The sequence below is a fragment of the Mastomys coucha genome, unplaced genomic scaffold, assembly GCF_008632895.1.
Source record: "Mastomys coucha isolate ucsf_1 unplaced genomic scaffold, UCSF_Mcou_1 pScaffold7, whole genome shotgun sequence".
NCBI classification, from domain to species: Eukaryota; Metazoa; Chordata; class Mammalia; order Rodentia; family Muridae; genus Mastomys; species Mastomys coucha.
This window is the reverse complement of record NW_022196913.1, coordinates 44,398,319-44,421,791: the sequence shown is the minus strand read 5'-3', so window position 1 is coordinate 44,421,791 and position 23,473 is coordinate 44,398,319. Positions and strand designations below refer to the sequence as shown.

The 23,473-nt window shown below is 37.3% G+C and overlaps 1 protein-coding gene across 1 annotated transcript in view; it reads left to right on the top strand.

The window, feature by feature from the left end:
- Positions 1-23,473, top strand: part of Ofcc1 (orofacial cleft 1 candidate 1) — a 277,373-nt gene that overhangs the window by 186,596 nt on the left and 67,304 nt on the right. The window contains exons 12-15 of the mRNA XM_031359413.1: positions 62-280; positions 2,500-2,752; positions 8,689-8,852; positions 23,136-23,295. Coding sequence (XP_031215273.1) covers positions 62-280; positions 2,500-2,752; positions 8,689-8,852; positions 23,136-23,295 — 796 coding nt within the window. The remainder of the gene's footprint in view (positions 1-61; positions 281-2,499; positions 2,753-8,688; positions 8,853-23,135; positions 23,296-23,473) is intronic.

Sequence of the window (23,473 nt, the reverse complement as noted above, 5' to 3'; positions counted from 1 at the left end):
TTTTTTTTTTTTTGGTAGGATACTATAGGTTCTGAATTTATCCATGATTCTTTGCTTGCAGCTACCCTTCAGTTGTAGATGGCTGTGGATCTGGAAGGTTGTCCAAGCACCTCCACTTTGCACTGATGTCCTTATTTTCAGAACTTGAGTTATCTCAATGGCAAAACCAGAGCTTTTGGTACATCCTCCTGATGATGGCTTCTCTCTGGTTCCCGAGGCTCTACTTGCATTACCTGGGCCAGTGGTTTTTCCTCTGGGGCCTTTCAATTCCAGTTATAAAGTAAGTACTTTCCCTTGCAAGTCACAGGGAGGTATTTTCATCTTGCTAGGGAAAAGAAAAGTATGTAATTCCTTTCTTGTTAACTTACTGGAAGACCTGATTTGAAGAGACAGAAAAAGTATTTACCTGAGATCAGGGGCTTTTTATTATATTGGCAGTTTTAGGCTTTGTATACACAAATACTTTACTCATGTATCCGTATTTATTCAAAATTCAGCACATTCAAATATATCCTCATACCTGTGTAAGACCCAAGAAGGAACTTGGCAAATATGTGTTTGTTCTATTTTGATTTTATAAGAGTGACCCAGGCAGAAGGTATTTCAGAATTAATGTGGGTCTCTCTGATTTATCACCATACTCAGAAAAGCAAAGATTGCCTCTTCTACAAAATGATTGAATTCAAACAATTACCAAACACAAGCCCAGACAGCTTTCTGGGCCATTATCCTGGGGGTTGTGGGAGAGGGAGCAATATTTTGCTCCATAAACATGATTCCATAGACACTCAAGATAGACATAGATAACAACACAAGTAAACTTCATTTTTTCAAATGTAGATGGTACATATAGAAGCATATTCGCATGTATATGTTACATTAAGTTGCTCATGAAGAATTTTAAGTCTTTGTGTAAAGAAATTGACTATGTGTATGCATGCACAGAGAATTTTCATTCTCTTATGAAATGGGGTAATGAGGACTGAGAAATGTTGTCAGTGTGAAATTTATATGTGTCAAATAACTACATTTGCATGAAGAAGTCGTGCATGGGTATCTTTGTCTGTCTGTCTGTCTGTCTCTATATCTAACCAACTACCTACCTATTATCTATCTATCTATTTATCTATCTATCTATCTATCTATCTATCTATCTATCTATCTACTATCTATCTGTCTATATTTATCTCTCTATATGTCGCATATATATGGTATATCTTTAATGTAAATATATGAGTACACACACACACACACACACACACACACACACATATGTCCTTAGTTTCCAAAGTAGAAGTGTGCTAGCCTGAGCTAATTGCTTACACATTTACCCTTCATTAGTAAAGAAAGCCTAGGTTTTGTTAGTTGTTAACTCAATAAGACAGCACACAATATTGTGACAGTTTATTTTAGTCACAAGGGACTTGAAATGGTATAACATTTGGGGATCTATTGTATAGATCCACAGTCCTGCCTCACACAGGAGGTCCAAGGCACATCTCAGCCATAGGCTATAGCAGTAGCAACACCAATAATCAGCACTAACTTTGCCCTCACTCTGTCAGGTCCTATGCTAAGAAATCCATATCGTTGTATTTCTTATCGATGACAACACAAGAACAAAACATCAACCTTTCTTTGAAGAAGTAGTCAAGGAATGGATAAAACCTCTCTCCAATGGAGTTCTTGTGACTCACAAAAAAAGGTGAACTGTGTCCCACATAGTTTCACACAGGCCAAATTGGAGAGAGATCTTCTCACAAACACAGTTCTCCCATGGCAGGGAATGATGATGTCAACACCACATTAGAGGTGACCTAAGTTCTTGGCTTGAGCTGTATTTAACCCACAGGCCTGGGACTTATGATTTTAGCCCCTAGCTATTAAATTTCAGTTGTTAGTGATGACTGTGTTTTTTTATGTTGGAATTTGGAAGTCACTCCAGAAAAGCCAGAAGCAAAATCAATAACCTTCAGCCAAATTCTGAAGGCTCATTAGATTTATGTCTATCAGTTTTTACAAGGCATTGACTCATTAGAAAGTTCACTAGTGCATTTTGCATTTAAAATTGGCCACTAAATATGTCCTGTGTACTGCAAAGAAGTTTCTGGTTTTCAGATGGCTCTGCTGAGTGACTCAAACATGCTCAATATCTTATTCAATCAATCAATCATCTATCTATCTATCTATCTATCTATCTATCTATCTATCTATCTATCTATCTATCTATCTATCTATCTACCTATGCATTTATTTTTGAGAACAATGAGGAGGGTAACTTGCATTTCCATGTTTGTGAAATACCCTGGGGGTTCTCAAGAAAGATTGAAGACTTCTAACACTCAACTTCAGGTACCATTTTGGGTCAAATTTTTCCTTTTTCTTTCTTCCCAGTCCCTGGAATTTGTAATAAGGAAGCTAAGCACATGCACCTGTCAGTTGTTTTGTACACTTAGCCTCGTGTAATTCTTGTTGGGTGCCTTTGCTTTGCCCCCACAGATTCCAGTTTTATTCCTACACTGTTGAGCTCTGCTACCTGACTTCTTCACTTCATGTCAGAGAAGAGCTAGCTGTGATCGTATTGGGGCCCTTAGCTCTAAACACAATCACGTTCCCCTTGCTTCTGATCAGATGGGGCTGTCAGCTACTGTTTTCCTCCTGCCCGGATGCCTTGTCAAAGCTAATCATCACGATGGGACTATGGACAGTTCTAGACCCATTGGCAGTGTTTCTAGTGGATGCTTTCCTGGGGGTAAGTCAAATAAAATAACCAAGATATGAATCTGTGGCATGCTCTTTAGCTTAGTGCATGACTTGGTTGATGTGGGATGTTTTAATAATGATGTCGTTCAGTATTCATCCAGAATTGAAGTTCTTAAGCTTTGCCGCATAAGAAAAAAAAAATCATGGATGTCTCATATAATTGATACAAATTTAATTTTAACTATTACAAAAAAATACTTTAAAAATAAGTGGGGAAATTACTGAGAAGGTAAAATGCAAACTAGCTCTCACATTTTGAAAATTATTCCAGAAGTCCTTTATTTTTACATAAAAATAAAAACTTTGTACCTTTTTTTTCAAAACTAAAGATTTTTTTTACAGAAAGACTTCCCAGAAAGGTACTTCTAGAATAGTTCTTTTGGTGAGACTGGCTGCCTGTCTGCCTTCTGAAGGGACAGCCTTATGTAACAAGTATAAAAGGTGAGAGATGAGAGCTGCTGTAACATTTTGAAGTCATAACTTTTCAAAAGTCATCCCTTAGGCGTTTGTTCCAACTTTTGTGACAGCTACGAGCTGACAAGCACATTTCACCTTAAAATGCAGCCTTGGTGCTCTGAGTGATCCCCAGTGATGTGCAAAGGTGTGTGGTGGAAAGTATAGGACAGGATCATAGTGATAGGAAAAGAGTTTGTGCTTTCAGTTATTGTTGTATGGTTTCTTTGGTACATATGTATGAAACTGAGTTAATGAGGTAAGTAGTCCCCTATGTTACAGTTGAAAGAAATAGTTACATAGAATTTAATTGCTTATCTGAGGTGATACATGTAGCTCATACTGTAGTTATGAGCTAGGACTCAGATTCCTAAATTTTGAGGTTGGTATTTCTTCCATTGTATCAAAAATCTCATCTTAAAACTTTGAGTATCCATGTGCTATTCTGTGAACTGAATGTATGCTCTTTTTAATAACAACTGTTCAGTCTTAATAAAATATTTGTTTGGAACTGGATATGTGTGACCTCTGGTTTGATACAAAATTGTTATGGCTATTGTGAATTTACTGGCACATCCAAATCTCTAATTGCTTTGAGTTTGTAAAGTATACAAAATCTTGGCTTATACTACTGCTCATTTTTTCCCATACTGGGGATCAAACCCAAGGCTGTGCACATGGTAGAGAACCACTCTCCTACTGGATTATATTGCCAGTGTCTGAAATATGAAGTTCCTAATCTTTATTTTATATCAGAATCTACTCCAGGTCTTTGTGGAAATAAAGTTTTCTGGAGTCTGTGTGACAGTTTCTTTCTTAGATGGGTATAGAGGGGACACAGAGTTTTGCCTCTACCAAAATCAGACATAATGTGGACCCTGTTGGTCAGGGATCTTAGGTCATGAAACTGGGGTCTTAGGTGCTCGGTTGGCCACTTTGAGGAGCATATTGGACGGACCCAGGAACACTACTATCACTTGGAAGACAAAAGGCCAGCATGAAGGTTACCCAATGGCATACCCTTCACTTTTCGGTCCATTATCTGGGACTCCAACCAAAGATAAAGGCCGGCATTTTCATCAGAGTTTCTTTCTAGTCACACAAAGATTTATATTAGATTATCAAAACACAATTGAAGATGGTGGTAAAAAATGTGATAATTCAAAGCAAAACACACTTTAATCTGAAGGCAATAAAATTTTAAGAAATTTTAAAATAAAAAAGGAAAATTTAAATTAGACATTTTGTATCTATACCCTGTGATAATATAAAGCCCCAAGCAGGCAGCTATTCTAAATTAATTGGATGTGACACTCATTCGTCAGATTATCTGAAGTCAAGCACTGATGTTCCACATAGGATGTGTACATGGAAAAGGTACTTTCATAATTAGTATGCATGGTTTTAGTCTATATCACTAAACTAAGCAGATCTTAGTGTTAATTATGTCTGAAATTACTGCTCTCAACCAGATAGAACTAAAACTAAGGTCCAAAGCCTGGTCTATGGTACACTCTTGGGAGCACTGTACAGCTCAGGTGTCAGAGCAGGCAGCTCAGGACAGAACAGGCCCTTATTTCTATTCTGTTTCTCCCATGCTATCATATTCTATGGCACTGCTTCTCAGACTTGAATGCCTGTGACCCTCAGAGTTGTCATTGTGGCTCACCAGGAAAGGCCCATAATTCTGTATTCCTCATGGTCCTATGTGATGTCAGTGATGCTTGTTCTCTGGACGACTTCCTAGGCCAGATGCTACTAGATGTCTAGTCAACTGAGTCTTCTCTACCACCGCTGTTTTCTAGGCTGAGCCTTTGCTCCCTGTGGATTGCTAGGACTGGGGTCCCTGAGGCTCTGAATCCATGAGAATTTTGAATATCATGAGAATTTTGAATACTTAAACGACCTCTGCTAGAAAAGCTTAGAAGTGGTGGTATGCAATTATAGAAAAACACCATATCAGTCATTTAAGACTATTAAAATGAACTCCAAAGTGCACATTATCAGTGCATGAGTGTGTTCAGGTCATCCTGCTGCTACAGCCCAGAAACATGTGTATTTGACACGCAATCTTCTTCTGTTTGCATGCGCCAGATGTGACAGCTTTCTGAGTGCTCAGTACCATTATCCACCATACTGACATGGGGCAAGAGGCAAAGGAAACGATTTGAGCCAGTCGTGTGCTTGTACTTCATCCCTAGCTGCTTTAACCATGGCAGCTACCCTCCCTATGATTCTAAACGGAATTTGTGATCCTGAGTGGACTGAGCTAGATGCAGCTGGATTCTATTCACAGTCTTACTTAGGAGTCTCCAGACAGGCAAGGAAGAGACTGTACTGTCAAGCCTGGTTGAACAGGAGATGTAAAGATGCCATCTGCATTATGGGAAAACCATATTCTGAGGTATCTCACAATTTCTCCCAAAGGCCTGATTGGCATATCCAGCAGGCAGAGTCCTCATGCTGAGCTTACTTCAATGCCACAGGGGAAGTCGAACTGAGGAGGATAAGCATCTGTCCTTGATTATCTTCTGAGACCTCAGGACGAATGTCTGCAGCCCTTGGGGAATGGCCTTCCTTATTCCAATACGCTCCTTTAGGCAGAAGAAAAGCCAACCGGTCCACTGTATACACGGCAGCTGATGAAGAGAGCACACATAATTGACTCTGATGTCTCCGATGAAAGCTATCAGAAGGCAGCCTCCAGTGTGACCATCTCAGAATGGCCTTACCCTGAAGAAGCTGACAGGATGGGTACAGGATGAATCTAGCATGTTTATTTCCAGTTGCAAAGAAAAGAAAAGTTTGCTCCATTTCCACATATCAGCTCTTCTACTAGTGTCTTTCAACTTTCAGAACTTTTCATCTACTTCTGTTACTTTTCCTCAGGATATAAACACCTCCCAGTAGACCTCCTGTCCCAACATTTTTTCCTTGGGGATCCTATTTCCAATTCATCAATTTTGGAAGCCCAATCAAATTACAATGCTTCCTTAGAAATGGATAGAGGAGTGGTGGAGAAAAAAAACCAAAGCGTTGAAGTCATGGGGAGCTGTTCTCTGGTTCCCAGTCTGCTATTTGTGATCTGTATGACATCAGATAACAGAGTTAAACTTTTCAGCCTTCAATTTACATATAAGCACCATGTAAAATATCAATGCATACCAAAAGTATCACTCACCACATACATCCCCCAGTATTGTTGGATAAAACAAATGAGATTCTAAGTGGGAATAAAATTTGATGAATTCACATATTTCACAAATAAATAAAGGGCATAATGAGGTGACAAGGCTCTGCTAGGAGCACAACATACAGTGTAAGAACATTGTTCTATTGGTTCAGACAAGAACTCACACTCTATGTAGGGAATCAAAAGCACACAGACACGGCATGCATGTTGAGTGAAGAATGCCATTTTAGGTCCCTGGCTCTTTTCTTCAAATCATTTAGGTCTTTGCTAAAGAAGTGACATCTTTGACGGAGATATGAAAAAACACACTTGACCCCTCCTATTACCGTTCAGATGTTAAGTGTTCCTCATAGGCCCACATTTTGAAAGCATGATTTCCCAGTCTGAGTGCAAGCAGGAGGGAATGGAACCTTTGAGAAGTGGAACCCAGGGAAGGGAGTCAGAATACTTAGAGACATGCTTTTGGAAGGGGTAAGTGGGGCCCTGATTCCTTCTCTCTAACTTTCTCCTGGTCACCATGAGGTCAGCAAGTGTGGTCCAGCATTTGCTTCCTGTCATGAAGTGCTCCCTCATCTCAGGCCTCAAAGCAATGTAGTCTGCTGACTATGAGGTCTGTTGACCTCAAAGCAATGAAGTCCTGAAGTCATGAGACAGAATAAGACTTCCTGTCTTTCAAGTTCATAGCACTTTGTATGTTTGTACTTTGTAACAGTGCCAGTAGGCTATTGTACCTCTGCTGCTTTAACAATTTTTTTTCTTGTCATGTTTCTTCCTCATAGGCAATATAAACTTTACTGGAGTTTTCTTTTGGCAGTGCTGAGGGCGGACAAGGTCTTGAGCAAGCTAGGGCAAGTGTTCCAGTGCTGAGCTATATCCTACCTTCTTGTGCCTTTTCATGTTTGAGATGAAGGGCTTATGAAGTGGTCCAGACTGTCCCTGCACTCACGCTGTAATGTGGTCAGACTCTGAACTTGCCATGCCTCTCCTGAGTAGCTGGGATATAGACTAGCAACACAAGATTTTTGTATTATCCAGCATTACACACATGCTTAGAAGAGAAGCACAAGAGCCTCATGGCTTCTGTAACTTTATTTTCTCTTATTTGAGCAGAAGAGCAACTAATAGGTATTCAGTGGGTGAGATTGGCACATGATGTTCCGATTATATTGATGAATTCAAACATATATTGATATTTCCCCAATGTGTCCTTTTATCTATTTCTTTATCATTAAGAAAGCAGACAGAGAACCAGGAGAGGAGGTATGCTCGACAGCTGCTACTCAGAGTGCTAGCATTGTTCCACCCTTTGCCAGATAGAATAATTAACAAACACGGGGTATAAAATAGAAGCTTTGGTGTGGTAAAGAAACAGATAGTTGGTAGTTGAGACTTCTGAATTCTAGTCATTGCCTAATTACCAAAAGATATTTTGGTGCAGGGAAAATACAAATTAACTCGTCTAGTCTTCAGTTTCTTTCTCTCATATGTGATTTGGATTAGCTACTTTTAAAAGAACCTTTTCAAACTATATTTACATAATTGTCAGTTTAAGCACTAAAGAAATGGTTCTCTTTTTCTCTCAGCTTGAAGAAGAGATTCCTACTTTAGAATGCTCATTGCTTCTGCCTGATATCAGGGAAATCACATGTAAGGAACATTCATGCTCTATACAATTCAGAGGTCAATGATGTCATGTGATAACACTGTAGGTCCTTTAAAATACAGAATTGTCTTTAAAGACCTCATTTCTTTGCATTTATTTATAATCTAGTACAGAATATGGGTTTCCTCCTCTCAAATTAGGGCATGTTTTTAAATTAACCTAATGTAAACTTTAGTTTTCAAGCTCACATGAAATAGCCCGGGACCTTTTTGTTATAAGTTTCTAAAATAAGCCATCCCTTTTATGCATAGCACAAATTAAATTCCTATCAAATGTGCTTCAGAAATAAAGGAATCTTTCCACCATCACATTTAATTTCTTTATATCTTGTGCTCATTAAATTCACGAGTTAATAGCACATAAATAAAACATGCCTTTTGCTTCATGAATTGCATGTCAAGTGCATGCACTTTCAAGCCTTGCAAGGGGAAATGAGAAAAATCTGCTAAACCAAGGACGCAAAACCCACGCTATTTTCTCTTTCTTTGTGCAATTTTCAGTACTTACAAGATTTAATTTAGAAACAAATTATGGAACCTTAGAGTTTCATGTCCTTAAATTAATCTGACATGATGATGTCTCCATCCTCATTTCAATCTTTGCCTCCCTTTCTCAGCGACTTGCACAGAATGGGGAGACACCTATTGCAGATGCAGCTAAACTCTACTGGATGTTCCTGAGAACCAAGCAACCAGCCATCCTTGGTGCTCTGATCACAGTGGTAGCTTACACTCTGCTGGTTGTCGTCTCTTCCTTGATTTTGTACTTGTATTGCCTCAGGTAAGGTGCTTCTATTACTAGGCTCTTCAGCTGCTAGTCCTGAAGTTGAGCTGTAATGGATGGGAGGCAGGAAGAAAGGTTAAAGGGAGGGAGGGACTAATGGAGGAAGAGAGAAGAAATTAGAAACATCCAACTCTTCAGGCAGAATTTTCCCTGGTTATGTACAATTCTTTACATAATTAAAAAAAAAACAAAAAATATAACTTGACTTTGGGAGAAAAAGGTCTAATTTAGCTGAGGATTATTGGTCTCGTTTTTCCAGATAATGGAGTAATAGCAACAAACAGTAATTCATGACATACAATGCTATTCTAAGAAAGTCACTGATGATTCTTTTTCCCCTTCCATTTTTATTTCTTTTCCTACTTCTTATCTGCTCACAAATTGCCAAGAGAAGAATAACTTTGGTCATGAGTATTCCGATGATCTGGTTGTGCTAAGTTATCAATTAAGCAAGCAAAGTGTGTGTATATGTGTGTGTACACATATATGTGTGAAAGCACTATAAAGCAAATACATACAAAAAAGAGAAAATGCTAAGAAAACTTTTTATGATACCTATTTCCCGTGCTGTGAAAATGCTCTTCAGGTGAACAACTTGTTCCAAAGCTCCTTTCAAGGCCATATAAAATGTCTATTTGGCTTCTGGCATCAATTCAAACCTATGAAGTTATTGCTATGATGAATTTCATGAAGTTACCTCTTTGGCTTGTCTCTATTTTTATAGATTTACTTATAAAAATATGCAGTTTGCATAAATATTTGTGCTTGGTATAAAATGCAGGTCTATTTATCTGTTTTGCTATTGAGTACCAAGCTACTCCACCATTATATAATAAGGAAGCCTATCTTTCCTTGATACATTGTGTCAGATATTGGAAAGATCAGCTGAACACTGTGTAGTTGTCACTGGAGTCTCTTGTTTCCTGTAGTGGTTAGGGCCTTTCTTTATACTGCTGTTCTATATGTTACTAAAGCTTTGTCATAGACTCCAAACTCTTGGTATAAATCCAAAAGAACTGAAATCATTAGAACACTGCTCCTACTAAGATGTGAAAGGCTCCTAGAGACCTCTCAGGAGGGAAATAGATGAAAGAGAATAAATATGTACAGTGATTTATTGCAGCCGCAAAAAGTGAACAGAACACTGTGATGTGCACTAATATGGATGAGAATTGAGAATTGAGAACATTGTGTGCTAAGTAAAAGTAGCTAATCACAATAAAACAGGGCAAAACAAAACCAGAAACAAATACCTCATCACTTACTATGGTGAGATGTCTAAAACCAGAAAAGGCAGGGAGTCAGAGTAGAACGGTGATATTCAGGGACTGATGGAAAGGAAAGCAGATGATTGATATTTGACGGGTCTATAATGTCAAATGCTTAAGTCATAGAAACCTATTGCACAACAATGTATATATAATTTATGATAATGTTCTGTGTACATGTGAGAGTAGATCTCACATTAAATATTCTTGCTAAGATTTTATTTTAAAAATGCAGTAAGAAATCAAGACAATATTTACAAGGAGTAGAAGGGAAATAAGAACCCAGTGTAAGTCCAAAGAAGGCTGGTATAGTAGCCTGAAACTTCAGTGGGAATCGGGGGTAACCACTGATATTTTAATGTGATTTTGTCAGAAGAAAGACAAAGACATCCATGATATTAGAAAAGGAGGGAAAAGTCACACAGGTTTGACAAAGTATGAAACATATTCTTTGTCAAGTCAAAATATTGCAACATGGCAAGAGAGGACAGATGAGATTAGGTTGATAATGTGCTTACAGGCTAGAGGATTTTATTTTCTTTTTTGGTTCATGCTATAGAGTTTGTACTCTTCTGTGGAAAGATGAAAGCAGTGAGGGATGTTAAACCATTTTCATTTTAGGAAGATCATTCCACTAGTAGAAATGGAGTTGGATTTAATGGGTGACAGATGGACAGCAAGAAAAACTCACCAGAAAGCCACTGTAATTATGTGAACAAAGGATAGCCAAACCTTAACCAAAATGAATGGCAATGGAGTGGTAGGTAGAAGTGTGCTTATGAGATGGGTAAGGATCAGAACAGAATTTGTGTGTGTGTGTGGGTGGGTGGGGGGTTGAAGGTAGAGAGTGATGAACATGATGTCATTTCACTTAACTTCAGCTTTTAGATTTGAACAGATAGGGGTTAACTACAGCACCCCAAAAGGCATAGATTACTAATAAATATGAAGCAAATGGATATGGGAGTTAAAACATGAGTAGAATTTCCATTCTCACTGACTGAGTTTTGAAGGAATTTTTATTTCTCTCTCTCTCTCTCTGTGTGTGTGTGTGTGTGTGTGTGTGTGTATTCATGTACGTGTAGGTACTTCTAGAGACCAGAAGAGTATGTCTGATCCCCTGGAGCTGGAGTTAAAGGCCATTGTGAGATGGCTAAAGTGGGTGCTGGGAATTGAACTTTCTGCAAGAGGAGCTTGAGATATTTTGATGTTTCTAAGGGAATGTATCCTATAAGAACTTATGAGAATAAAGGACAAAGAAAGCAACTTTGACTATTTGCATTGTTGATGTCATGAGTTTCAGTGCATGGTAGGAAGTACATTACACTGCAGGAGATGCACACAACACAGAATGGTAGCACATGGCCAGTATTTGCTTAGTTTTTGTTTTCTTACAAATCTGCACACAAGTGAAATACAGTTGGAAAAAGAAGTCCATTATACATGGATAACATTTGAATCTATTTCTATGTAGAAATCAAATTTCCACTTCTGAGAACACTCAAGCAAAGCACATGACTAAACTCTCTGAAGACACAGCTACAGCACAGATGCAGATAACTTTGCATGTTGTATACAGGTATTCATGATGTGGAGGAGAGTGGGACCCTGGTAAATTGCAGATGCTTGGGACAGGGCACAGAGGAGATTCTCATATTATAGTCATTGCTTGAGGAGTAAAGTCCCTGCTTGAGTTTCCTTTCAATGGACAGATCATCCCCTGATGTGGCTCTTACATCACTAACATAGCTTGAATAGAAGTCTGAATTCTTTAAAATGAGTTGTCTTTTTGACCCAGGGCTGGTTTGCATTTTGACATGTCATAAGGGTATATGTCATCATTTTAGGGCACTTACTTTCCTTGGCAAAGGAAGAAGTCTTCCCTGATAATTTAGTTTACATTTGAGCACCTACTTGTAGTTTGGCCCCAAGCAAAGTTGTTTATATGCTAGATGATGAGAGTTTTTCTTGTATAACTTGGTGAAATACCACACACAAGCATGGATTTTGTAAGAGGATCCACATGAACAATCATTGTATTATTTAAAATGAGTATGGTTTCCAAAATGCTAAAGAAATAATAGCATAAGTCATGAAGTTTATACATCTGTGATTTGAAAAATTATAAGACAGTATTACTTATGATTTCTTCCCACATCAATGAATCTCTTCTCAGCTAAAATGTTTAGAGCTACATTCTTCACTTGACATCTACAATTTAATAATATAAACTATATAAATTTAAAAATAAATTTAAAAATATAAAATATGAAAAAGTTAGCATAGAATTTGTCCACCAAATAAGTAGAATTTGTTTTGATATAAAAGGACAAAGATATCTAAAGTCCTGTAGAGAAGTAAACATCAGAGGAGAGGGAAGCTCAATAACAGATGGAAACTGATAAACGGGCAGAGTAAGATGGATGGGTTATGTGCATATCATAGATAATTAACCTGGAAGAATTCAGTTCCATGAAACTTAGTGTGTGTCCTTAACCCTAGTTTTTATCAGCCTCTATGCCTAACTTAGTCTGTAGGCATGCTCAGAAATCCCAAGTAGGATTTTACTTATATTTTAGATGTGAATATTTTAGAATAAATAAGTCAACTCAATGCATCAGCTGAAAAATCTCTCTTTGAACCATTTCAAAATATCTTTCTCTGCAATGGCATGGTGCTGGGTAGACCAGTTCTCTGAAGGAAACACTGCCTACAGCAGATACATGCAGTAAATAAAGTGTGGAGATTTTTTTTTTTTTTGCTTTTGCTTCATTTTCTGGCATAGATTTAGTAAAGTGATGCAGAAATCATAAGAGTTTATCTTAGTGTAAAAGCCAATGAAGATTTGTGCATGCTGATTGATTTGGGTTGACATCTAGTCAATATATACAGGTAATGATTGTGGTACAGGGATATCAACACAAAAGTGATAAGCAGGTAGACTTGTAGGAACACAAAGGATGCTGGCTGTTAACAGAGAATTTGGTTTAGCTCTGGGCACTGGAAACTTTTCATTATGGGAACTGGACCCTGCTGAGACTGGCTAACTAGCTCTCATTGCTCCAGGAGTCTGGGTAATTTGTTACTGAAGGGTTTCAGTGTTGAGAGAATTCCCATTCCCCATGGTTCTGATGAGAGAGTTGATCGAACAAAGATTTTGCCTCTGCACAAGACTCTTAAGAATAAGTATACTTATTTGGGCTTGATTTTATAATTTAAAAAAATCATTTGTGTTTTTTATGGTTTTTCCTTATTATTGAAAAAAATCACTGCCATGTGGGAACTGTTAAGAAGAATAAAAAAGTAAATTAAAGACCACAATAGTTTGATCATATAGACAAAGAAAGTACTGTTAAATTTTGATATATTTACTTCCCTTTTTTATATCCTGTGTGTTTCATTTTACAAAGTTATATGTACACCATAAGAACAGATTAGGTATTGTTTCCCTCTAAAGTATGATCAAAAAATTTACTCTCTTTACTCAGTTTTTAAACATTTAATGTCCATACCATTTTACACATCATGCTGTATGTGAAGTATAAAATATGTAAATATGTTTATTGTTGGACAACAGATAGCTTCACATTTTTTTCTGCATCTTATAAATAATTTTGGTGGGTTTCTGAAAGCACAGGACTTTATCCACGTTTAAATTATTCTTTGAATAGGATCCTAAATCCACAGGTAGTGTTTGAGAAGGTAGGATGTACTGAAGATAACTATCATGGAGTGGTAATATAGGAAATTTTAAAGGGCATGTGCTTCCACAGCAAATGAAGAGATGTAGGAGAACTTGAACATAGCATGTCACTTAACGCTAATAGAAGGACCAGAACCCTGTTGTTTTTCTAAGTGTGCATTCCTTTACTTACTTCATAATCTTGATGTGCTTATTAGCGACTCATTTCATTCATATCTTTTTGTAAAGTGCTCTTTAAATCTCCCCTTTGTCTTTCCTCTAGAGATCATTCGAGTGTTTCAGCTCACTCAGTTATGTCTCCCATATATCATAACAGTGTTAATACCTTTGTTAGGCTTTCAACAGGCAATTTCTACACTTCCTAATTTCCTTACAATTTGAATTTGCCTTCTAAAACAAAGAGATTTGGCAGAGCGTGGTCATGCACACCTGTAAGTTCATCACTAGAGAGGCTAAGGCAAGAGTTGCTGATGTTAGTTCATGGCCAGCTTCACCTACACAGTATCTGGGCAGCCTAAAATAAAAAGCAAGATGCTGTCTAAAAAGAGTAAGGTAAAACACAATGGTAAGTTGTTTAAAATTCACCACCAGCAAAGCAATTTTTTTTTGCACAAATGTTATAACTGACTCAAGAAACTCAAATTTTAAAAATAATTCATCATGAAAAAATTTATTAGTTTTCTTTTTATGCAGTTTGATATTTTAAAATTATATTCCTTATTGTAGGCTACACACTTCATTTTGTGTGGATAGTCAGCAGCTAAGCAGAATGTCTTTTTATCTTTTGTATTTTCCTGGCCTGTTAATTTGATATAATACTAAAATTTTATTTATTTTGTCATTCTATCTTCTTGGATTTGTAAAGTGATTCAAATACACCATTTTCTGTTTTCAGTGTGCTACAGAATGAGCATCCCCTCTCTGCAGACTCTTTTATAAAATTTATCTTTTATTAAGCTTTTATAGTCAGTCCCTATCTCAGTGTTTAGCCTTGCAGCGAACAAACGAAGTCTCGGCAGTCATTGTTTGCATAGTTTAATTGTAGAACTTTTATCTGAATAATATCAAAGATCTGCAGGCCACTTATATGTTTGTTAATATTATACAGAGAATTAGAGACCACAATTTAAATGTAAGTTAGATTCATTTAAGTGTTCAGATTCCTGGAAGCTGTACACAAATTTAAAATACTGGTAATCAAGTTAATTAATTTGGGGGTGAAATTGTATCTTCTTCATCATTGACTTAACAGTTCCAAATAGCATTATAAATTTTAGCTGCTGCTTTGGAAAATTAATTTATATCAAAAATAATTTAAGGACCAGTTTCAATGAAAATATCATGAGCATATTACTGTCTGGGGGATGCCTGGGAAATAATCAAAGATTTTTCTCTCTTATAAATCATTCTTTCTTACAGTTTTTTTTTTGACTAAAAAAAATATTTACTATCTTAATAAAAAATAATCATGAAGTTTTGATAGGTAATATACCCTTAACAATGTTGCCTGGCTTGTAATCATTCTCTACCCTGATTTACAGAGACTGCATTGGAAAACATGCTTGCACAGGTATAAACATAGCTCTGATATTTGAGTCCTACACTGTTCCTCTAAGTCAGTGGTTCCCAACTTTCCTGATGCAGTGGCCCTTTAATATATTTCCTCATGTTGTGGTGACACTCAACCATAAAGGGATTTTCGATTTTCATTGCAACTTCATAACTCTACTTTTGCTACTGCTAGGAATCATAATGTAAATATCTGTGTTTTGTGGTGATTTTAGGTGACTCCTGTGAAAGGCTCCTTTGAACCCCACCACCCACAGGTTGAGAACTCCTGTTTTAAGGAGTGTGAGTGTCATCAGAATTGCTCATTACTGTGGGAACATCATTGCTTTCTGCCTCTGTTTGTTAGACCCCTACGGCTTTTGGTACAGGCAACAGGTCCATCTAGGCACTTCTCACCCTGTCCTTCTGTCTTGCCTTCAGCAGATCTCATCCTCCCGGGTAGATAGGAGGAGTTAGGGTAATATAGACAGAATCTCCCTCCATGGTGCATTTTTTTTTCTTTTAGAAAAGATATCGTAAGAGATGGGTAGTATGATATGTGTTCACTTATAACTGCAGAATTTGGTAGGTTGAAGAAGAAACCTCACCACAAGCTTGTATCAGTCTAGGCTACATATTCAAATCCAACCTGGTGCTTCCTATTGAGACCCTATTTCAGAAACAAAGTAGAAAATAACAAGAAAATAAAACTTTTACAAACCTTATCACTAAAATAACGGAATTCTACTAGTTAGTTGGTTAAGGGAAAATGACTAATTGGTGAAGTGACTTCTGGCAAATCAGCCTGCTTCTAATGCCTCCGGGAAATAGAAGAAAACTAAACAATAGGCTAAGGTTTGTCCTTTCATACCATGCATAGAAGTCCCATGGCATGTGAGTTTGGCTGGTGGCTGTCAGGAAGCTGTGTCTATTAGGATGAAGACTGCCAAAACCAGTCTGATATAGGGCAGTCTCTGACTTGTGCTGTATTGGGCTCTCTTGGCACAAAGAGCTTCCATAGGTGCTTTTTCGGAAGCATTTGCCTCTGATAGCATCATTACCAAGAGACAATGTCAGTTCCCAGTTCTCTCTGTTTCCAATATTTTTCCATAAAGATTCTTCCTAAAAGCATTCAGTAACCATACCACTAAACAGTTGAAGGTCTAAACAACACAAGCATCTTCCATTTCCGACTAAGAACTAAGAATGGTTCTTTGTGCATTAAAACTAAACTAAACAGTATGTTGGGATCATGCTACCATGTATTCTAATGTTACATAACTACTCTAGGTCACATGTGCCAGGCAAAATAACAGGAGACCTTTGGATGGAGAAGCAAGGAGTCTGGCGCTTCTCTTCTCTGTGCTGAAGCACAAGTGTCTAGAATACAAAAAAAAAATTTTGGATTTGAAATTTCATAAATAAATGAACATGTTTATTTATCGGGTGAAGATACATCTTTCCTTTCACATGAAATATAACTGTCAAATTGCATGTTCCAATGGAGGGTGTTGTTCTTGTAAAACTCTTGTCCCTCCTCCCAGCATATGATGAAGTATTTGACATACACCATGGCTTTCTTGTGCAATCAGTCACCTTAACAGTGTCACAGGAATCGGATTAAAGTTTGAATATTAGGCCTTTTGCACTTTAAAAAAATACAGCATAATATATTTGCAATATGGGTAATGTAAAAATGTAAAAAAAAAAGAAAAAAAAAGCAAACAACCAAGGCAAATGATAACTAACCCACAGAGGCACAACATTCACTAACTCTCCCCCTACTCTCTACTCTACTTGGTATTTTTAAGTCTCGATTCAACTCTCAGAGCCCTTTGCTCTGCCTCCCTGCCCAAGTGATGTTTTCCCACTAATGATCTGTTAAGTGGGTTAATATGAGCCATGCTCACATGCTAAACACTTCAGAGGGGTTCCTGGTGATGCTGATGTTGGTCACACTTGCTAGGGAACTGTGCTTCATGGTAGCAGACAGTATCTCAGTCTTGGGGGTGGGTCTGACATTCTGACACACTGTCAGTCTTCTTGGTCATTGACATTGGTCATAACACCAGCACTGTGATCAGCAGTGTGCTCTGGTCGCTAAATTTAAGAAAGTGAGTTTAATTGGATAAAGTGCTGCTACTGTTTTGGTTGTCTTTGCAAGGTGAGTTTCCCGGGAACAGATCTTAAATCAGGTCTATCTGCATAATGGTAAGCCTCAGTGTCCTCAAAGGAATATCAGTCAGTGTGGGCTTACACTAACGGAGCTGATCCTTCAGACTTGCCCTTAGAAAGAACAGAATCCCAAGCCTAACCAAGACATGGCCAGCTCTCAAAATATTCTCAGAATTCCAAAGTATAGATTTTTTAAAAAATCACATTCCCTTTGGATTGGCTTCTGACAGTGACATGGCTAGCTCTCACACTGCATGACATTGTTCTTGGCAGTGAGCTCCTAAGTATGACAATAGAATAGGTAATGAAATTCAAAGACAGCAAATTGTATTCCATAAAACTTGCAGATTTGTACTTATCCTAGGGAACAAGAGAGTGTAAGGATACAGAATATAGGGAAATATCAAAAGCTTTTATCTAATACCCTGGTTGAACAAGAAATTCCAGCAATGCTATAATGAAAAGCTAAGTAACTTTATTTAAAGACTGGAAGAGACCTTCATTTAAAAAAAATCAAATGGCCAGTAAACATGAGCTGATTCTTACCATTACTAATTAGTCTGAAAATGAAGATCAAAATCACCTTGAGTAATGACATCACACACCAAAGGACTGTTACTATCAAGAGAATTGAAAGAATCACTGAAAGGGTCTGAAGGAGTTAGAACTCTTGCGCAAGGTTGGGAAGAATAAAAACCAATCTTGCTTTTATACAATACAAAACAGTGTGAGTGGACAGTTTTAAATAACTAAATTCATAATTTCCATATAACCTACCATCTTATTTCCGCATACATATCCCAGAATTAAAGCTGGCTAGCTAAGAGATGCATGTTCAAGTTCTGTCTTCACAATTAGCCAAACAGAAGAAACCCAAATGTCTACCAGTAGATGAATAGTTGGGGTAATGGAAAGTATGAATACCCTTAAATTCTCTCCGTCATACAGTCTGTAAGACTTCAACCAGTCTCTGCCTTGCCTACATTCAGGCTGCTGTGATTTCTGGGCTCTCCAGTCCTGTACCTTCCCCAAGCCCAAAATCCTAACCTTGCCTCACCCTTGCTGACTGTGCATCTATCAACCCACCGTACTCCCAGAATGGGGCATGTAAGCTATACGTGTTCACTGAGTGAAAACATTGAGGAGTGCAACGAGAAGATGATTGTCCCGCCCAGTGTGAGATGACACAGACGTTGAAAATGTTCACCCCAATGTCTAGATCCCTGTGATGGCTCTCTCTGGAAACAGGGTCAGGAGAGCATATAGGTCCCACTGTGGGGACCTTTTAATTTTTTTAATTTGTTTCTTTTTTCTGAAATTCTGCTTCCCTCTTTATTTCTTCTGTATTCTTCCTGAGAATTTTTTTTCTTCTATTTATGATTTAAAATAGGATTCAGATGAGTTCCATTTACTATTAAACATAGTGATAGGTGCTCAGTGGTTTCTAGAAATCTGAACCTATCTTCATGTATATCAATACTTGACTGTGATTTGCCTCATTTAAGATGTTTGACAGTCTCACTCAAGACCAGGTACATTTCAACATGTAGTAACAGAAAGAATGGATTTTAGCCAACCCACTGTATTCTGTCTATTCAGAGCCTTCCCTAATGTGATGGCACCAGGAATTACTCACACCAGACACACACTGACCACTCTGGTGTAAAGTGACACTTTTTGACATAAAACCTATATTTATATACATTTGCATTTAAAACAGTTAAAGGTGCAAATTCCATCTTTTCTCAAAACCTTTAAAGTAATCTAGTACCTGTTCACACTTGTCCATTTTAGCATTGAAAGAAATGTCCTATATTAGGCGTCTGGAAATGACCCACATTCCAATATGAAGGAACACAGCATCTTCTGCCACTCAGCAGGCATGAATTGCTGCGTATGTAGGGCAGAGGGCAGAGGACTTGGCAAATTTGCTTGCTTTCATTGGCTGTCATCAGCACCTGTGGCAGAGTATGTGACCTATTTCCACAAACAACAATGCCTAAGGCGTTGCAGACTGGTGGACTGCAGTTCCCCTTTTAATTACATTTTGAAGAAATAACTTAAAATACAAAAAAGAAAAAAAATCAGGCATTTTGAAAAGTCCTGTTGTTAAAGGAAATCCCGGTTTGTGATGATCACCAATAAGGCTGTAATTTTATTTAATAGATGTCAGAAAATATTAGCTCCCTCTTAAACATCTCAAATCTGCAAAAACACTATAAAATTATATATACCTCTCTTAGGTTCACTAGTTGGAATTTGTGTGGTTGCTTTTGCTCTTCCCATCTCTTGTTCAGTGGGAGCCAGTGTCTTTCATTGACATCATTTAACTTGACACATACACACGTTTAAAATGGAGCAAACAAAATATTCTTTTGTTTTGCTAATCAATGTCACCGATACACAATTTTAGAACAAAACTAGAACTATTTTTTTTTCTTTTTGAAATTTACCTAACATCCACTTTCTCAGGAGAACATGAAAACTGAAGATTAAAAAAACAAAAAACAATAAAACAAAACAAAACAAACAAACAAAAACCCTCAAAAAACCAATATCAAAGAATAAAATGCCCTCATATCCAAAATAATAAAATCATGTTTGGATATGTTTTGTATTGCATACTGAATTTTATCATAAAACTATGTAACCAGGAATTTTCTCTTTATTTATTTTTATCTACATATACAACCACAAAGTGTCTTTTTCTTGTTTGTGTAAACTGACTTTATAGAGCTGTAAAATATGTAGAAAACTAATAAAGGTTTGTAAATTGACTCATTAACAACTCACTGTGGAGCTTTACATTGGAAAATGCCACCCAAAATGGCAAGAAAAAATTAAATATGACTAAAATGCAATTAATCTTTGCACAGATTTCCATATTCCAATGTGCCATTTTGTTCTCTGTCAAAACATTTGTTAACTGTCCTGCAGATCCAAGCTTTGATGTTTACATAATTATTCTTTCACACGGCATGAAAGAGAAATAAAAAGAAGACAGACATTTTCTGGGCAAAAGGAATAGAAGCCAGCAGAAACGGGACTGTGGATCCTAATTAATTCAAAGTTAATTGCATTGTTGATAATCCTTAAATCTTCATATAGAAACTGTTTACAACACCAAGTTGACAGTCATTTAACTGTGCTACATCACCATGGCAACAGAAAGATGTACCTTACATTGAGCAAACAGAAGAGGATGGTCAGGAGTAGGTCTTGCTTCACAAGCCAACGAGCAAGGCATTCAGATGGCTGGGCCAGCATCTCAGAGCAGAGCATACAACAGTGGAAGCATCCCAGGATGGTGTCAGGCTAGCAGAGAATGCAGGTATGGGATGCAGGATGAGCATTTCTGTTTGTGCTACATATGCAAAATCTTGGGTTTGATTCCCAACAGATGTAGTTATAGACAATCCCATTAGCTATCAGGTTACATAACCAGTCCTGCGATGAATTCAAAGTCATTAAAAATAATACAGACTCATAGATTTTAATCAGAAATGCAAGTGAGTTTATTTTTTTTAAGTCACTGGTATGTTTTAGAAAGAATCCAGTTAAAGGTAGCTAAATGAAGCAGTTAGTTGTATGTGTCCCTTGGTTTGAGACAGAGTTTCACTATGTAACCTGGCAGGCCTAGAACTTCCTTTGTAAAGCAGGCTGGCCTTGAACCCATACGAAATCCAGCAGCTTCTGCCTCCCGATTGCTGGAATTAAAAGCGTATGTACTACCACACCTAGAAATATGTGACAAAACTCAAGTCATCAGGAAGGAATAAAAAAAACTTTGGACTTAGTTCTTCTTTTAAATTCTATTTTTGCTATTTTCTCTTCAGAATAAGTCTAACTTTTTAAAAATCGTAGACTATTAACATTTAATGTAAGGATTAAATTAAGTCTTGGATAGCAAAATACAGTGAAGTTGACTACCATTATAATGAACAGTATTGACTGTAGTAATAATACTACAGAATTGACTGTAATAGTAATTCTATTATGGATTATCTGAATGAATTAGATGAGCATCTCATTATTCTGACCAGAGAAGTAAAATGCTTCCAATTTTCTAACTGGTATGTTAAAAAGATAATTTCTGTACTATAGCCAAATATATTTTTCTTGAGCATTTCATACATGAGTATTGTATTTGCATCATGCCCTCGTCCAATTTTCTTGAGCATCTGCTCAAATTATAGCCTTTTCAATAATTATAACTATTACATACAAAAATTATAACTATTACACATTTGTATATGGATTTACACACACACAGAGATACGCCGCTGACTCCATTTGGTGCTGTTCATATGTACATATGTTTAGATATGATCACTTGGGGTTGGATAAACTCCAAGGGGCTTATCCTTGAAGAAGACCAATCCTGCCTCTCCCAGTAGCCATTAATTGCCTGTAGCTCTTCATTTAGGAGTACAGTCTTATGATATCTCCCACACACATTGGTGTAATAACTGTGGTTGTTATTGTGTTATTGTGTTGACTTGTTTAGGCAACCATTCTGTTGAGGTATGATGGGTGTGGCTTCCCTGACATATATAGAAGACACTATCTTGTAGCACACACCTTGGTCCTCTGGCTCTTAGAATCTTTATGACCCCCTCTTTCATAATTTTCTTAAGCCTTAGGCATGGGGTGTGGAGTTGTAGGTATACTTGTTGTGTGCCCCTGCAGTCAGAAGCTCTTATTTATTTATTTATTTATTTATTATTTATTTATTTTAGCAGATGTACACCATCTACCATCTCAGAAATTCACAAGCAGTACAAATGCAGAAGACAGTTAGCTAAATGTCTGGAGAGTCTAATACACAACAGTTCCTTTTGAAACTTCTCCTGGTTAGTGTAGTGACACTGATCTATGAGGGACCATGGTCTAGCTTAGAGGTTACTAACACACCTCTATTGAAACTAAATTTGGGTTTGCAAGGAGAGTAAAATTAGAAAATGGAGAAGGATAAAAATACTCTTTCAGAATTTCACTTTTATTCTTGGTTTTGACAAATTAATTAAAATAAATACAAGTGGATTAGGAATAGCATACATATGGGTACTTAATGGAAGATATTTTTAAACACTGACTTAATTAATGTCCAAATACTCCTACAGATGTTATTTACCAGTGTCAAGGAATTTACAGGGGATGAGGAAGGTAGGGACAGAATGGGGAGGGAGAAGGTATTCTAAAATCAATTTATGGAGGAAGAGTGAATACAAATTTAATTTTCTTCAGGAAAATTCCTAATATATACCTAATTTGGATGTTCAATCAAAATTGGTGACCAAATATTCCTCAACTTTCTGCAGTATGTTGGGCATCACAAACTACTCAGTAGGAAGCAATAGCATAACACCCAGGTTGCATTTGGTGGCTTAGAATACGCAGCTGAGAAAAAGTGTAAGCCATTTCTGGAAACTTAATCACCACATAATTTCTGAAGGAAAAGAATGAGATAGATGAGCCAAATAAATAGCTATTGACAAGAAGGAAATTCAACTTGTTCAATACTTGGAAGAAAAAAAAAAGAATATGTAGAAAAATGAACCCAGCTAAGAAATCCTCTTTTCTTAGGTTGTGCAATGACTCTTGGATATTAGATGCCTTTCAGAGAATCCACAGTGAAGAAGGGAAGTTCTTCATACCACATGATTTGGAAATTTCCAATCAGGAGCTGAGTCACATTGTGAAAAGGTCTGAGCAGTGGAGAGGGATCCATGGTGAAAGAAGGAAGGTGAGTCTAAGTGAAACTAGCCTGATTGTGCAAAAGAACTCCCCCCAACCCCATGCCCCACAACCACACCTTCCCACCTCCCTTCTCCACACAGCATTACTGAACTGGTCTTTCCCTCATGCTGTTCTGAAAGTGTTCAGTATCTTGCTTGATACTACATTATGAATTTTGGGATTTG